Source organism: Bombus vosnesenskii, unplaced genomic scaffold (assembly GCF_011952255.1).
Source record: "Bombus vosnesenskii isolate JDL3184/JDL3185 unplaced genomic scaffold, Bvos_JDL3184-5_v1.1 scf7180000013297, whole genome shotgun sequence".
NCBI lineage: Eukaryota > Metazoa > Arthropoda > Insecta > Hymenoptera > Apidae > Bombus > Bombus vosnesenskii.
In genome coordinates this window covers 995,203-1,013,092 of record NW_022882947.1, presented here as the reverse complement: position 1 = coordinate 1,013,092, position 17,890 = coordinate 995,203, and the positions used below count along the sequence as shown (strand labels likewise).

The 17,890-nt window shown below is 45.0% G+C and overlaps 1 protein-coding gene across 1 annotated transcript; it reads left to right on the top strand.

Annotated features, from left to right (window-relative positions):
- The first annotated feature begins 9,088 nt into the window (after positions 1-9,088).
- LOC117233548 (protein bowel-like) lies at positions 9,089-16,599 on the top strand. Its single transcript, XM_033493946.1, has 3 exons — positions 9,089-9,996; positions 11,755-12,547; positions 12,715-16,599. The coding sequence occupies exons 2-3, from the start codon at positions 11,766-11,768 to the stop codon at positions 13,565-13,567; spliced, it is 1,635 nt and encodes a 544-aa protein (XP_033349837.1). The 5' UTR covers positions 9,089-9,996; positions 11,755-11,765; the 3' UTR covers positions 13,568-16,599.
- Positions 16,600-17,890: the final 1,291 nt, after the last annotated feature.

Below are 17,890 nucleotides of genomic sequence, written 5' to 3'. Positions count from 1 at the left end.
CGTGTCTCGCACTTTCTATTCCTCGTTTTATTTTCTAAATCTTACGTTCCCTGCCTCGTATCTAATACCTACAATTCGATACTGATATTTCACACCCAATATTCCCTACCCCTTATCATTGCTCCATTCCTCGCAATCAGCACCCTTTATCCTGTGTCTCGCATCTCGTCACTTCCACGTCCTAGTTCAATAATCCCACGCTCTAAACTAATGAAATAAAATGGTTCAAAGGTATCTGTATGACATTATAGACTTAAAAGAATTTCTAAAAATTATTCGCAATGTTTGCAACACGGTGATCCAAATCAATATATAGGTCGTACAAAGGATCGGTAGATAAGGTAAGTTTACAGGTAAGTTAAGGTAAGTTAAGAACAAGAACAAATAAAGTTCTCGGGAAAAATTTCAGGCTTCGGATCAGGAAAATATAACCGGCAAATAGGTGACGCAGGAAAATCCTGCGTGAAACAGTTCCCCTGTTACGACACATTCTCGAGAAACGTTTAGCACGAATTTCTCGGCAACCGGCGGGAATTTTTCGTTCAAAATCAGGGATTTGTATGGGGAGAATGTAACGTGTAAGGTAGTGGCATGCGAGATCCTTTGGTGAAACGGCTCTTCCGATACGACGTTGTTTCGATAAATTTATCGGCATATAGACTGGATGTAAAACGAATTTGAGTTTGCCGAGGGCCCGGTACACGGTTTATCCGCGGTTGAACCGGTGGTATCCGTTTGATAGCAGATAGCAGGCCGAACGACGCTGGTATGTTCTCATTACGCGTCGTGTAGGTATGCGGCGACCAGTTCGTGTTCTCCATGCTTCGAGATCCGTGCGCGGTGCGAGACCACGTTTCCTCTCCTTCTGCTGACGCGCGGTCTTTCTTCATCGTCTCCTTCTTGCCCTCTTTATCCTTTTCTACGGTGCTCCTTGGATCAGGATTCAGGCTTCGTTCACACTGACCACGTGGTTGGTCGGGTATGAGTTACAGATTCGATCTTCCAGCGTTACATTTTTCCCTATCCTTGATCCACGCTTTCGTTTTTCACGAAACTCGAGATATTCCTAGTAGCTTATGCTCCCGGTGGAACCATTTTTCTGTCATTCGTTCGAACATTCGTTTGTCCCCGACCAGTGTGGAAATCTCATTCGATTTCTTTCTTCTGTTCGTCCCTTCCCGCCCCCCCCCCTTCTCTCGACGAGTTTGTTCCTTTTGCATAAGTTATTCGCCGGTTTTCTTCGTCTCATTTGAAGCTTCTTCGGAACGATAAAGAGAAGACGGGAGCGAAAAGCAACCGTGACGTCCGAATTTTTGGAAAGATGCGACTACGGAGGTCCTCGACCCTGGCATTTCTGCCGGCTTATTTTTAATTCGTTCCCGGTCGAGTTTGTCCTTTTGAGATTCCTTTAACAGGCACGTATTTATCTTAAAGTTTCGCGAGAAGTCTCTCGCTCCTCTTTTTAATCTTCCCGCTTCCTTTTAGTTTTGCGAGGCCATCCGTTTCTTCCTCCGGTTCCCGTGTCGCGTTCTTTTCTTTTCTCTCGGGTTCCATTGAGAGAAACTGCAGATCCGCAGAACGCTTATAGCGTTATTTTACCATTCTATGACCGCCCCAGAATTCTACTCTTCCTCTTAGTTACACCGTTTTATATCTCCTATTTTCCTTTACCTTGTTCGTTTCAGCGTTCTCTCGATTAATGTACGTTATAGTGGCATTTGCGATCTTTTCGTTCGGTGAATTATCGCTGTTACGTTATATCGTTCTTTCGAATTGTGCATCGTTAGGGTATCGTTAAGAAGAACAATGATTATTATTGCTACACTGTTTGCTTCCCATTTTATACATTGAATCTTAATTATCCCTATCCGTTGCTTTTCAGTATTTTTCTTCCTATTTTATAACCCGAAACGAATATACATCCAGCAACAACACACGCCTTAATCATGGTCAAAGGAATATTAATTTCCACTCTGCTGGGTATACACTTCACCACGGTTTTTCGTTTCCCTTGAAGTTTATTTGGACTAAAATATAAGTACGTTCGCAAACCAATCATTACTATACTGCTTAAATTTTACGATATTACTTCCTTAATTACGTCGCCGTCATCTTTTTGTTGCCTACAGTGCGTCTTTAATCTTCATCTTGTTCCCCAATCTTCGTCATCTTCTTGAACGCTCCTCGAATGGAAATACCAAGGCAAAAAGTATGCATATACTTTAGGGAGACTTCGTTTGGCAGGGATGCGTTTTTACTCTTTGTACAGTTTCTTCCTGCTCCGTTTCTCTATCCTTCTTCTCCTGGCAATTCCTTCTTAGCTGTCGTGTTTTTCTATCATTTCTGCGCGATACGACTAAAGCTTCGTTCATAATATATTTCTCGCAATATCGGATATTAACTCTCTCGACGAAAGAAGAAGCATCAGGCGACGCAAAACCATTTTCCATCATTTTTTTTAATTAAACTCGCTGCTGTCCGATTATTCGCAAGAACGTAATAAGCCGTTTATTCCGTACCACGTACCATGGCGCATCGATCACAGACACCGTAATTAAAGCTGTCTACGAGTAACATAACTCTATCTGATCGCGCATCAAAACTCCATACATTAACGATAACACCGTACCTGCAGTTTCATACATAATGACTCGCGATTATCGTTTCACGCTCGTATTTCCATTTATTCATCGAGCGGATGCAATTTCTACGCAACTGGGGCGGAAATAGGGGCAGTTACTCGACTAGAATCGATTCGCATTTGAAAATTTGCGAACAAGCACGCGTTACGCATGGGGCGCGTGCACATCGAGCGCGCTAGTCGCAAATGAAGCGGTACCGTAAGCAGACGCTCGCCGGCAACACACGCACCGCGTGCAATGTGAACGCCCTCGCCTGTAACCACCGACTTTTGTTCGCGTTCGATGCATCAAAATTCGACGCATGGTATTCCGTGTTTTAAGGTAGATCCACACGCGACATTGTTACCTCCCTCCGAATACGATACCGTGCAAAAGTGTTTAAGCTTCGTTTCGATATCGGCACTGTACAGAATGCGACCGAACGATACGAACAAGTGGATACAGGGCGATTCTTTATGGAAAAATAAGAGGAAGAATAACGTTCGTATAATGTTTCATTTTTGAGAAAATCGAGTTTGAAAATCTGTTTTCAAGCATACTCGAACGTGTATAATTCTGGAGTGGACGCCAGCAAAAATAAACGGCAGAACGTTGTTCTACGTGCGAGAAAAAGTCGAAAATGTGGAATAAAATTTGTTCGGAGAACGCTTTGCCTCCGAGGAAAATAAACTTGAAAATTCGTCACACACTCGTACCAGGCTGATCTTTGGCTTTAATGGAAAAACTTTTCTCTCTAGCATCTTTCGCCGGTATTCGCCATTTACGAGAAAAACGCTGGGTACCAGAGATCACTGAACACCCTGTATACGTATTTTTTAACACCACTCGATGAACAGAGATACAGAAGTTACATTTAGTTTTCAGATCGTCAACGTTTCTTAGGAGTACAATTTTGTTAATTATTCGCAGATGTAGCACTTTCTAACTTTTATCGACGCTATAAGACCTCCAAATTGAAACGAATCTTTTCTAGAGTTACTGAACGAGATCCGTAACAGGTAACGGTTTAATAAACCGTGAACAAAGGAAATTCGTCCATAACTTCGACGAAAGCTTTGACAGGATCGACTCGACGCGGATTTCCTCTCCATGTTTCCCTTAAATTCTTCAATTAGATCAAATTCGATGAAATCTTGGTGGAAATTCAGCCAACAGAGTTGGACTGCTCGTCGTTTCTCTTCCTCTTGGAAGCAAGGAGTCGCTCGCCCAGTCTTCTTCCAACTTCCAGCACGGTGGTGATCTTGATAACTTCCCGGCGTGGATGTGATGGTGGTGGTGGCGATGGTGGTTGGTGGTGGTGGTGGTGAGATAGCGTCGGTGGTAGTGGCTGCATGTGGTCGGGGGCGGAAAGAGGAGAGGGAACTAGTTCAGTGAACAAAACGACGGGAGAGGCAGTTGCACGCTGTAGCAACGCCTCGCGTGCTGTCGCCTTGCCTAAAAGCTTGTACGGATCGAGTCCTCTGACCCCCCGAAACCTACCATTCGCGTTTTAATCGGTGCGTGGCTTTCTCGCACTCTCCGATGACTTACGATGTGCGAAGCGGAGCCAAAAATTCTTCTCGTACGATTTTAACGAGAATTTGGTGCAACTTCGTCCTGTCTTTTACACCGCGTTCTATGATTTTGCACGCGGTAACAGTAGATCGTTTCGTTCCTCGGGAAGAGAGTATCGAGGTTTAGACTATTGGTTTAAAAATTATTATAAAACTCTTCCAACTGTTATACTTCGGTCTAGAATCGAGGAGACAGGGATTTAGCGCGTAAAGTACAAACGAATATATCGCCACTGAAACCATTGAGCTGTTAAACGTTTAAATGCAAATTTAAATTCTAATACGAAACTGTTCTGTAACTTTATCGTTAGCGTCGATCCTCGTTCTCACACGTGAGATCACGTACAACGTTGTATTTTGCATCTGAGTACCGCGAGCCACTCCGATATTTAAATGTAAAATACCTGTCGTCGGAGACCCATTTTTTTTCTCACGTAAAGGAACCATGTTGACCTTCTCCCTAGCATCTGAGCCTTTTAGGGAAAAGGCTCGTCACCGCATACCGTTACCGTAGCCTCCTCCAGTAATTCGTCAATGTTTCGTCACCGAACCCTTTAGCGTTTTGCATTTACAACTCATTACTCTTCGCGTAAATCGTTTAAATTTGTAAGAAATCTAATAACAATGATCTCTAACGTATTTTTAGAAAGAATATATCGATAGATCATTTTTTAAATAAATTTCATCGACTTAAATTATTCGAACGATTCTTTTAGCAAGAAACTGGTCTTCTAAAGATTACTGTAAAAAGATCAGAGACAATTTACGCCGTTAATTACCATATATCCTGCCATGCTTGCTTAATCAGATTTTAATTCGATCTCGGGCTACCTCGCGAGTACAAAAGCAATGGAATATGCGAAGAAAAAACTTGTCAAAAGCGTCCATGGAGGTTCTTTGTCGGTACATTGAGCGATATAGAAGGCCAGTAAAAAGATCGACTACATTATCTCTCCGAGATGCTGCATAAAAACGTTCCTCCGCAGCTGATTCGTCCACATTGGCAGGTACCTGCAGCGTTTACACGACGCTACACCCGACCGCGTGTCGCCGGCTCGTGAATACAAATGCACCTGCAGGTAGACGTTGACCTACGCACAATAGCGCACGAAAGACGGAAAAATTCATAGCCGCTTACGGTGAAAAGTAGCCACGATCGATGATCGACGACAGCTTCTGCCTCGATCGTCTTTTTCGACGAGCTTGGATCCGATACTCGATGCTTATTCGTTACGCGCGAGGTTAAGCTCCCAAACGTCGACTTTGATTTTCCCGAACTACCGCATCAACGATTCCTTTTTACTCAGGAGGTTTATCTCTGTCTAAAGAAATACGAGCAAATTTTTTCTGCGTTGATTTTTATTATTGGAAATTCTTTCGTATTTAATAAAAAGCGAATTCGAACGAGTCGTTCCTTCTATTCCGACTGGAAAGAACATCGATCGAACGATAGCAGCGGCGATGAGAAATCGGTTTTTATGGACGACAGTACGTTTTCTCGTGACGCGGAACAGAAATTCACAGGACATTAAAATAGTCGATGAACGTCGATGGATCATCAATGGGAGGTTTGTTCCGGCGTTGCTGCGGAGAAAACGATCTGAGAAGGCCGATATTCGAGAAATTCGTCTTAATATTCGTGCCAGGAGGTCGTCTCGATCGCCGATCTATCGATCGACCGTTCGAACCTCGTCTATCAGCCACCGGCGAATGCTCGCGTTCGCCAGCCGATTTCGTGACCGATTTTTACCAAAGAGTAGAAAGCAAGGTGAATAGGGAACCCCAATAATAGCCAGAATACGAACCGTATCGAGTTGACCGCTGCATAAATAACGCTGAAACCGTGTCCGATTGGAAATTCTCCTTGCGTAACGAGTAAAATGAATATTTTAACCGGATAATCTTGGACATTACGGACATTTAGCGAGATTGCAGTAGCTGTGTCGCTATTCGATGAATATATCGACCAGTACCTCCGCTTTTTCGCTAGAAACGTCTTATTTTAAGCGATACTACTCGTTCCGATATACCGCTTCGTTTCTCTTTCCAGATTATTTCGTCGAAACGTACAGAAAGTAAAATGTAGCAGCTACGTCGGCAGTGCTACATACGTAAACAATGGAATCGGTAGCAGCGAACGCGTAAACTATATTCCACCTCCTGTTGCCGTAAAAATCGTCTCTGGCGGAAGGACACAGCCAGGAAGCGTTCGGTTGCGAAGCGACTGGACTCGGAAGGAATCCGGAGCAGTTGCTCGTGGCCACCGCGAGGAGACGAAGGTAAGCCAAACCGAAACGGAGAAACGGGTCTCGGCTCGGTCTGACGAACGCGCGAATCTCCGCAGTTTTTCGTAATTCCAATAGCTGGATTGCTGCGAGTTCGACGTTGCTCCGCGAGGAAGCGTGGCGTGGCGATCGTGGCGCGAGCAAATCCCTCTGGATCGCACGGACGAACAATTACGCCGGTTGTTCTAGGCAAGTGGAGCGAAATCCACGATCCATGAACTAGAACCAGCCTCGTTCTTCCGAGACACTCGATTGGATCGGTTCGCCGGTGTAAAACCGGCTGGGCGTCGGCGGCGGCGGCTGCTGCCAGCAGAAAAGAGACGGAAAGAAAGAAAAAGAACCGCGTGCTCTGCCCACGAGGGAGAGGGATGGACTGGATGTCGACTGGCCCGGGAAGAAGAAGCAAGAGAAGAGAAGAAGTAAGGAGAAAGATCGAGGCTCGATCTCTCTGAGTGCCTCTGGCCGCTGGTCTCTCCCCTTCCCGCCCACCATCGACCGATCTCCTTCTTCAGTGCCGGCGCCGTACGAGTTTCCTACAGGTGGACTTACAACCTGCCCCACGATTTTTTACCTTCCGTTACCCGTTCGCCCGAACTTCGCCTTTCGAACGTGACGCGATCTACCTTCATCTTTGTTTCTAGTAAATAATGCTTCGACCGGCTGTTACCTCCTCCTGGAATTCGACTTTCCTCTTATGTACAGGTGCTTGAGATCTAAGACGAACAAGGAGTCTTCGAGTTGCTGCACGGTCCATTGACTTTCGGAAGGATCGATCAGGTATGTAAATGAACGTAAATGAACGGGTTCTTTTGGCAAATTGGTAATAGTCCGGTGGCGAAGATGCGACGCGTTTGCGCGCTGCATTTCGAAGGAGGATTCGAGATGGATGTTTATACCGGCTCTGTAGATAGAGAATATAAGATTCGAAGGAGATGGATATGTTTATCGATCAGGGGGGCACCGAACCTTGGTATTACGCACCTGTTCCTCATACCATGTCTCTACCTAAACCTCCTGCGTTCAACCTGCGCGGCACCGCGTCGTAGGCACTGGTAGATAGGATACCCGTGGATCTCCCTCCCTCGTTCCTGGTCCCCTTTGCTCTGCGTCTCCGTTAGCGATGGCTTTGACGCGGAATGGAGTTTTTCAGTTGGAGCAAACGTTGCTGGAACGTCGATCGTACCCATACGGGGTATGAAAATAAGGGTTGATCTTACAACGACCGGAGAAATGTTTGCGTCGACGTCGAGGTTGACTGATCGAAGAACGAGTGAATGAATTTGTAATAGAAAAGTATATTGAAATAATTAATGGTATAAGTACGAGTATAACGCATAAGTTTACGCCGATTCAGATCCTTACTCTCTTGTGTCTAGTGTTACTAGACAATGGAACGATAGGGGGTACGTTCGTATATTTATAGCAAAAGGACATTACCAAAATAAGTCGAGTTGTAGCTTTGGCTAGAGGCTACAGGGAACGTAAATAGAAATCTGTTTATTAATTCTCTCGTTCCTAGACCTTGTAACCCAAAACATAACGTAGTAGTAGCAAGTAAATACGGTAGTAGTAATAGTAGTTCCAGGTCATGAATACATACAAATAAATAAAGCTGTATAGTTCGATAGTTTGGAACATCGTATCGGTACGTATAGCTATGTATGAACGATCGTCCGTGGGATTTCCAGCGCTGCAAGAAGAATTATTTCATAGGGTGTCCTCGGACGATCAATAATATCGTCGATGTTTCAAGGGTCTGGACGGAGGTGCGGCTTATCGATAAATATTCGCAATATCGTATCGACGATATATACCGACCCTTCTAGTCGAGAATCTTGAAATACTGACGGTATATATCGGTATAGTTTAAGGGAAGCCTCAAATCGTTTATCAAACGGAGACGTGCCTCCGTCAATCCGTCGAATGTCTATGGAGCAACTGAACGAGTAACACGGAAGAACGTTCGCGTGAAAAATTACCTTTAAATACGTTTCCTCTATCGTTGAATAGCCAGCAATCTAATCTGAAAGTCATTTCATGAATTTTGCATCGCGCTTCAAATAGATATTATCTATCTCGCATTATAGCTTCGAAATAGCGCAAACCTTACGGGCGATTACATATTCGACAATTTAGTCAATCGTTATCTTCGATGTTCCCTTTGGTTATGTGATTTTATCGTAACGCATTAACGATGTCTCGTTGCAGCGAGCCGTAAGCGTTAATACGACCACTGTTGTCTCGTTTCTTCGATCTCCCGTTAAACTTCTACGTCTCTCCGACTCTTATTTGCATGTATAATTTAAATTTTCATGCAAATTAAATTCGATCCGTACATAGACTATGCAAATAGATTCTCGCGTGTCCATGCACGTTGCAGTAAAATTACTCCCGTATTTCTGCCGCCGCGCTTCCTTCTCGTTTGAATTAATCCGAACGTTAACGTCACCCCGAACACGCTACGATTGCCGAAATTTTCTGACTTCCATATCGAATTAAAATTACGCTCAATTCCACGAGACGATTAACCTGTTTGACCCATTATCGTGTACGTACAGGTGGACAAAAATTTTCTTCGAATAAACAAAGTTCTCGGCGCTCGTTCCCTACGCGGCAGCTGGGCAATTGTTCGAGCAGGATGCTGAACGCGGAAGGGTCTCGGTCCCATTGCTAGGGCCTGCTCCAGGTTCTGCTACGTCTCGGTTGGACTCCCATTGGCCGGTTCCATCGGACTCTGTCGCACCGTCGTCGGCCAGAAGCGAGGCAGTCGGAGCACAGCATCCAGCAGCAGCGCTACTAGCGGCAGCCGAACGGAAAGACTCCCAGGCAAGTCGTGGTCTGTTACCTGTGTGTCCGCGTGCGTGTGGACCATGCGTGTGCCTCGGCTGCGTGGGTGTGCGCCGAGGTAGCCTACCTGGCGGCGTCCAACACGCAGTAAACCGCGCGCTCCTTCGTGTCTACGATCGAGAAACGTAGGTACGGTGCTACGTCCGCGACGATTACGCGGTTTTCTTCCTTTTCCTTACGTTCCTTTTTTTTCCTCTCTCTCTCTCTCTTTCTCTCTCCTTCTCTCTCTCTTTGTCCATCTATCTATCTCCCTCTCCGATCGCGACTTCGCGGTGATCCAAGCTTCCGGAAGAGGAGAAGCGATCCACGATCGAGCGGTATCGAGGAGGTTGGAGGAGGTGCGCGGCGAGTGTGCGAGTTTCGTGGCCGAAATCGTGTGCCCCTACCAACTTGATTGTACGATTCACAGTGTGTCGCTAGTGCGGATCCGTGTATGTGTGCTTACGTGGGTGCTCGCGGATGGTTTCACGATAAAGCAGCCGAGGAACGAACAGCAGAATCGTTGGTGGCAGCGACTCGATGTAGCCGATCCTGGTATCGCGACGAATGCTCCCGCCAGCGATCGCTGTACAGGATCATACGTCTCGGGCGGAGATGCGACGGTGGACCGATATCGGCGGAGAGTAAACGCGAGATCGAGAAGCGTTCTCGACGGCCGACGTTTCCCTGGTGAGCCCCTTTCTAGGATCGTACAGGCGTCGAACATTTAGATCGATACGGAGGTAAAGAGGGAACAAGGTGGTCCGCGCTCGTTGCGTTCTTCTGGGCATTGGCGATTCCAACATGGCCGCTAGGACTAGCCGTGACCGCTGGGTCCGCGGAAGCCATGTTGGCAGGTGTGCTCGGCTCGAGATAACCAGTTCACGTTCGTGGAACGCACGCGGCTGACAAAACGGGAGCGGGTTCCACGCATTATCGCACAATTGTCTGGGAAACGCGATACGCGATAAAGTCGTGTTCTTTTGATTCATTAGACGAGCAATTAGTCATGGCTTTAGGTCGAAACCGCGCTTCGTTTCACGCTGTTAAATAGCGTTGTTCGTTGAATTTATCGCGAACGAGACCCGCGTTGCTCGGGGGATTCCGCTTTTCTTATCGCTCGATCGCTTTATTCGCGTAGAATCGTGAGTAAGGTCCGATGGAAGAACGCTTTTCGAACAGAGATGTTTAAATAGAGTTTAGCTCGTAGGACGATAGTAAGAGAATTTCTTCGCCGTACGGAACGTATCGTATAAAGGATCTTGTTAATTAACGATCGATTACGATAATGGAGCAAAATATCACGAGGAAACGATATCTCTCGGACTGTGAATTCGATTCGTATCGATGTTTAATGGAAGTCACAGACGAATAGCAAGATGGCGGATATGTTTAACGTGGTTTACACTTAACCTTGTCACGTGGATTCCTCGGCTTAATTTCAAAAGATCGATTATCCATGATGATTTTCGCACAAGTCGCTAATGTATTCGGCGTTCGTAGATTCGTTCTCGTCGATCCGCTCTTCCTTCTTTTATTTTTTTTTTTTTTTTTTTTTTATCGCGCGATAAACTACAAATCATAGGAAGTTCGGAGAAACAAACGTTACGAACGTAGCCAAAGTCCTTGAATCGCATTTCCATGGCATTTCGTAATCGGAGTATACGTTACCATTTTGCAACGGTGTGAAAGTCGCTTTACAACTTCTTGCCTCCAAGTAGTAGTATTGTTTATCTAGAATTTTTTTCCTTTCTCAGAAGTCTAAATCATTTGTTTCGGGGTAAATGCCGTACATGGTAAAAGTTTTATCTTATCACGAAGGTAGAGCGGAAGCGAAAATATATGATTTTATCGGTTATCGTGAAAGGTAGCGTTACATATATTCCTCGATTTTATTATTTTAATTCGGTTCGGCTTTTCCAACGAATAAAAATAAATAATAGCTGAGAAGTGTCGTCTTTGGGAACAAGTATCCAGTAATTTAATACCAATGGAACGTTTACGCGTCGATCGTCGATTAAATCTTCCCTCTAAACGAAAGTTATCCGAACAAACGTATCGTTTCTCGCTTGCATCTATCCAGTCTGTCGATTTATAACAACACCGCCGCGGTACGAAAAATATACGCGTCGTAACGATTTACATCGGAAAGAATATTTTACCCAAAACTCGAACAATAACTTTAACGTAAGAAAAATCACGCGATGAAGAACTTATCCGAACGGTGGAACTCGCATTTGTAAATTACGTTTTCTATTTCCACTACTTCCACACATCCTATATTTCCAGTCGTCGGGTATCTTTTTCACGCGGAGCTGAAATTCAGCCCAATTCGCGTGTAAATTCCCCTTGTACCCTCCGAGGAAACCTATACCATACGATATCTTTTGTACGATTACCGACAACAAGAGGGGCATCGATCAGCAGCGAGGTTGATTGAAATTGCAGGTGTCATCGGTATGCCGACGGACATCGTGGCGTCGTCGGCCTCGGCCTCGGCTACGGTCTCGGAGGAGACGAGCAGAGGTCGGGACCTGGGCCTTGGGCCGTCACCAAGGACGGCACCGACTTCAGCGGGCGCATCGTCCTCAGGATCAGCGGCACAGTCGACTTCCAGGGGCTTCGACCCGTCTAGCGCCCTGGCTGCCTATCATCATCATCGACACGGCTTGGTAGCCGGCTTGGGTCACCATCATCACCGCGAATCGTCCGCGTTCGTGCCCGTGGTGCCTTCGAGGCTGCACTTGGCGCCCTATCCGGCCGACCTGCACCCTCACTTAACCGGGCCACCACCTTCCTCGTCGAACGCGTCGAATCCGGATCACGAGGTCGGCGCGGAGTCGTCCGTCGCGAGAAAATCCTCGTCCAGTTACGAGATTATGGCTATGATGGCGGACAAGAGGAAGGAATTAGCCGCGAGGGCTCTTCTGCTTCCTCCGCCGCCTCTTCTCGAACCACCGCCCGGTTACCCGGTATTCGCAGGTCCCTTCCCGGGTGGTTCGGCGGCGCTCTATCCGCCTGGTGGACCCTTGGCGCATCAACATTTGGATAGGAGGCTCCTAAGGGCGCCGGGAAGGGCGTCCAGGCCTAAGAAACAGTTTATCTGTAAATTCTGTAATCGACAGTTTACAAAGTCGTACAATTTGTTGATTCACGAACGGACGCACACGGACGAGCGGCCGTACTCGTGCGATATCTGCGGCAAAGCGTTCAGGAGGCAGGATCACCTTCGAGATCATAGGTAATTTCGTTTTTTATTATCAAATCTGTGAAATTGCGCGGAGGCGAGAATTCGATTCGACGTCACGAGCCAGGCTACGCTGGGAACTGCAACGCCTCTGCTATCTCGCTGTTGCACGAATGCGTCGTTATCAGATCAAACTAAACCCGGCCCTATGTACATTGCAGGTATATTCACAGCAAGGAGAAGCCGTTCAAGTGCGGCGAGTGCGGCAAAGGTTTCTGCCAAAGCCGTACCCTAGCCGTGCACAAAATCCTTCACATGGAAGAATCTCCTCACAAATGCCCGGTCTGCGCTCGAAGCTTCAACCAACGCAGCAACCTGAAAACCCACCTCCTCACTCACACGGATCACAAACCTTACGAGTGTACCTCGTGCGGCAAGGTGTTTCGCAGAAACTGCGACCTGAGGAGGCACGCGTTGACGCACGCGGTAGGCGACGTGCCTCCCGAAGCGTTGGAGGAGGCTCTCAGGGACGACGACAGCCCGGAAGAGGACTGCCAGGATGCCGGCTCGTCGTCGTCCGCGTCCACGACCAACTCCTCCTTGCCAGCTTCCGCGACGAACGCTTCCTATCCCTCTCAGAGCTCGTCCGGACCGCCGCAACCGCCTCCAGCGCCAGCTTCCTCGTCCACCCTTCCACAGAGACCTCATCTCCAGATCAGAAGAGACCTGCTTCCGGCCGTAAAGCCGTCCTCCACGGTAACCAGCAGCGCAACTGGCGGACACTCTGTCACACAGAATCCTCCTGGTGCGCTCCCACCCCCACCGCCATTGATTCTGACCTCGTACAGACGAAGAATCGGATCACCCGGACCGTCGAGGGTGCTGCTGGAGCTGCAGGAACGCGAGAGGGAACGAGAACGAGAGATGGAACAGAGTAGAGAAAGAGAACGCGACAGAGAACGAGAGGAAGAGGTGTCACGACCACCCAGGGCACCAACCCCTCAGCCGCCACCTCCACCCAGACCCGCCCCAGCCAGGCAGGGGTTCACTATAGCGGATATAATGCGTCGGTAGAAGGGACAATGTCGCAACGGAGAATACCAAATGATCGTCTGCTGTGAAATTGGATTTCGAAGAAGGGGACTAATTGGTGCAAACGAATGGAATCGTCGTGGACGTCGTTCGGATATGATCCGAGTGATGGGGTATTTTGTAAGCGATACATTTGTATCTGGATGGTAGAGAGTACGGGGGAAGAGGATGTTGCGTGTTAGGACTTTTACACGGGTGGTCCAAGTGGCGTAGGCTCGTACGTCGATAATTTAATTTCGTTTCGGGTGATCGCGGTGATTTTATCACGATACATGGAGCGAGTATATTCCGTGGAATGTTCCGACAGATATCAGGTTACTATTTTAACGTTTCTTACGCGTGGATTTCCACCGATGCTGCTTGATACGGAAACTAGACGGGAATAGGCGTTTTTTTTTTTTTCTAGAAAGACGGAAAAACGTCGTCCTTGAAAAAATGCTACGAGACTTTCCTTACGAGCGAGCTTACGTCGATTTGAATTCCCAGCCTTTGTGTAGTATAAAAGAATGAAAGATGCCAAATGACGAAGATCGTTTTACAACGGTGGAAATATCGTCACGACGATCGAATGGTATTGTTTTTTCGATTTGATCGACAATTGCAAAACCATTGCTACAGACTGTGGTATTTTTTAGTTCATTAAACGAACAATGTATAAATTGTATAATCTTTTTCTATTACAAAATTAAATGAACATTGTATTACTTTAATTGTTAAACGTTAAATGTTAAGTATTCGATATCTTTTTCTTAGGAGAAAGATTAGTTCGTAGATAATATAATAATAATTAGACGCAACGTTAATTATATATTACTGTTACGAAGAGCGTTTATAAAAAGAGCATTTATAATTGTTGTACATGTGAAAATATTAGAAAAAGATTGGAAATTTATCGAGTGATTGATCTTTAATTCAACGATGAACTATAAAGAAATTGCAAAGAAACTGTTTTATACGAATCTTCAATCGCTGTAGAAAAATGGCAATATCTGTTTTTCGATACATGATCGAAAAGCGACTATAACGAATCGTGGCAATATTTTTACCGTTCTTCGATACGATTTTATGTCGCGTTGGCAATTGAAAGAAGTTTTTATCCGTAGTTATATACGTATATGGCTGTATTTTTATATTCGATAAGGGAGAAGAAAAGGAAGAAACAAAGAAACCTTAAGAAAAGTACAACGTGGAGAGGTTGGAAGCGTTAACATTGACAAAATTTTATCATATTGGTGCATTGAGAGGACGTTTGTACATACAATTACGAAGTCTAGTTAATCTTGCAACGACTAATCGTATTTTATACGCTGCGAATGTAAATTTCGTACTTTTTCTATCGGTCATTACGGATGAATATTCTGCCGACTATTCGCCGAGTCGTAGAAAAATTTATTCAGCCGATATCGACGTTTCTTACGATTACGATATCGAATTTTCAACGACAAAAAAATGTGCCTTATTTTGTATCGTACAAAGGACGATGAAATGCGACGGAGTAGTCGAGAATTCTTTCGGTCTTCCTCGGTACGTTTTTCGAAAAATCTCTACAACTTTTTCCATCGACGTTCCATCCGCATATTTATCCATATTTCGGTAACGTTGGGAAATTTTCTAGAAGAAGAAAAATTCAAAATCGACGATAGTGCGAGCCTTCGAGTACACCCGTTCAGAAAAAAGAAGCGACGTTCTCATGACTTCCATGATACTCGCCGACTCCGCGAAGAACAGAAAAGAAGAAAAAGAAAAAGAACTTGAAAGATTCTCGATAAAGGAGATGCCGTAAACGAAGATCGAAACGGGAGGATTGTAAAACGCCTTCATTGTCTGCAACGACTCAAGGAGGGGATAATGCAAATTTTTCGGCCACAGGAAGAACCTGTGCCACCGTTGCCACAGGTGACAGGTGCAATAGGGTGTCGAAGCTACTTGGTTTAGGTGGTACCTGCTCTCTTCTAAAAATATTCCTGACCCTAGACCGTTCCCCCCCCCCTTTTTTTCTCCTATTCTACCGGCGGAGAGCATCATTAAGGGTCCTTTTGTGACCGAGGATGCACCGTCTAACCGCAACGATGATCTCCCCTTCGGTTTTACTACTGGTCGAAACGCGTTTCTCTTCTAGAAGAAACGTCTGTGGAATTTATTCGTCGAGCTCGCTTCTTCCTTCGGCGTTTAACGCTGTCCGTTGTTCAAGTCTTCGAGTCGAACCGTATTTCACCGAGAACGATGCCATCTTTGCAGTTTTTAACTTGCCACTTGTTTATCGAGCGGATGAAAATTGTGCGATAGAACGGGAACGACACTGATTTGAACTTTGCAATGGATAGTGTACCTTTTTTTTTTTTTTTTTAAGAAGTTGTTCGTTTTAATTATTAGGTGGACGAATTTGAAAGAAGATGGCGTTAAAAATATTTCTTTGAAAAGATTCGGATTATTTATCCTACGAAAAAGCCTGAAAATGTTTCGACATTTACTTGACGATACTTTCGCCGTATTGTACGATCGTTGAGAATCGTTGAAAATCTGAAGAAGCAGCTCGTCGAGAAGTGGAAGACAATTATATAAACCGTACGAAACGAAATATCTTTACGAGAACGAAATGAAAGCCATTATACAACGTTGTAATTCTTATCTCGAAGTACACGTTAAAGTAGGAATGAAATTCCTAGGCCTATGTGTATAAGCGCGAAAGTGATGGGAAAGGAAAGAATGCGTTTGTGTATGAGTGTGCGAGAGAAAGCGAGAGGGAGAAAATGCGAAACAAAAGAATTAAAATATTTTGTACTATTTTTTAATATACCTACTGTATAGTGATATATGGAAATGTACAATGTACTATGTACAACGAGCTCTGTTCCGCCGAATGAACTAGAAATTCGCGGATGGTTTAAGTCTCTTGTTATTTTCTATGTTATTAATTTACGCCATGCACGAGCATCTATATTTTTAGATTTATACGAGAGTTAAGTAAGTTTGTAAATTATATTAAGAAAAAACGAAATAAAAGATATTAAAAACATTCGCTCGCGTATCCTTCTTCGCGGTATTTCAGAATCTTCTGAATTTAAACGACGTAAGAAAGACGATTGATAGATAGGTGACCGAGTAAATATTCCACGGAAAAACGGTATTCTATACTGTAATTTTTATCGACGTTGCCGATTATACACGCGCTTGTAAAGATTAAATGCGTATTTTGAAAATAATGGAATAACAACAACTATTACCGTTGATCCATCCATGACCGACTGAAGATATTTTACCGACTGTTAGTAAATTTTATCGAGGAGAATAAACTGGACCTAATTCAAAAACTTTATTACCATCGATCAGTTTTTGATCAACCGAAGCTACTCGACCGACTGCTGGTACACCTTATGCGATCCTTTATTAAAAAAGAAACATTAACTACACAGGCCTACCATAGAAAAGATATAACAGATAAGTTGCTATACTTTAGCAACTTGAGTGATTACAGAAAATATATCGAAACCTTTGATCTTTCGCGCGATCGGTATTTCACTAGAAGACGATAAGTAAGTCTACCCTGTTCCTCGTCTCTTCTTTAATCCCTAACATCTTGCGCGTAGGTAATACAAGGAAAGCTCCTTTTATCGAATGTAGGTTATGCAACGTACGCTCGCCTTACCGACCGTAGTCCATCTTGATATACCTCATTTGTTTCTCTTACCTTCGGTGTACCGTACGTCTAAAAATTCGTGCGTCTAACATAAATGCGGTAAGCCATAAAGGTATGATCTCCCAACTCCAACCCAAAGTACGATACAAGATGCATACGTGTCACGCTTCTAAGAAATTCTATCTGAACTCTTTCGAAAGAAGGACTTAAATTCTCTCGGAGAAGCAAATACAGCTGTACGCAGCGGAAACGGGAATATCTACGTCTTCGCGTTACTCGTACGCGTCGCTCGACGACGCAAGAATCAACGACGAACAAAGCATAGAAATATACCGTGAAAATTCGAAACGAAGGAAAAACCGAAGAGTATACGAGAAGGAAACGAAACTTTCATCCGTGCGTTTCACGAGAAATCATGTTGGATCGCGAAAGTTGCGTCGTTGTAAATCTACGTAACTTCTACGAGACTGTCTAACCACTCTGATAATTCTAGCACCAATGGCTGGAAAAAATAATGCAGCTCGATTAAGAAATGGTTAAAACCGCGCTCGATAGCGATGACCGTGCGCGCGTAGCAAAAAGCATACGTCGAGACGAAGCTTGGCAAACGCAACTCGGTTTTACGAGCGGTCGGCTTTATAGCGCGCGAGGTCACTAAAAATCGACAA

What these genes read in the sequence shown, in the direction of transcription:
- LOC117233548 (XM_033493946.1), top strand. Translation starts at nt 11,766, where the DNA reads ATGCCGACGGACATCGTGGCGTCGTCGGCCTCGGCCTCGGCTACGGTC. An exon ending in GATCACCTTCGAGATCATAG is followed by an intron (nt 12,548 to 12,714) that starts GTAATTTCGTTT and finishes TGTACATTGCAG; the next exon opens with GTATATTCACAGCAAGGAGA.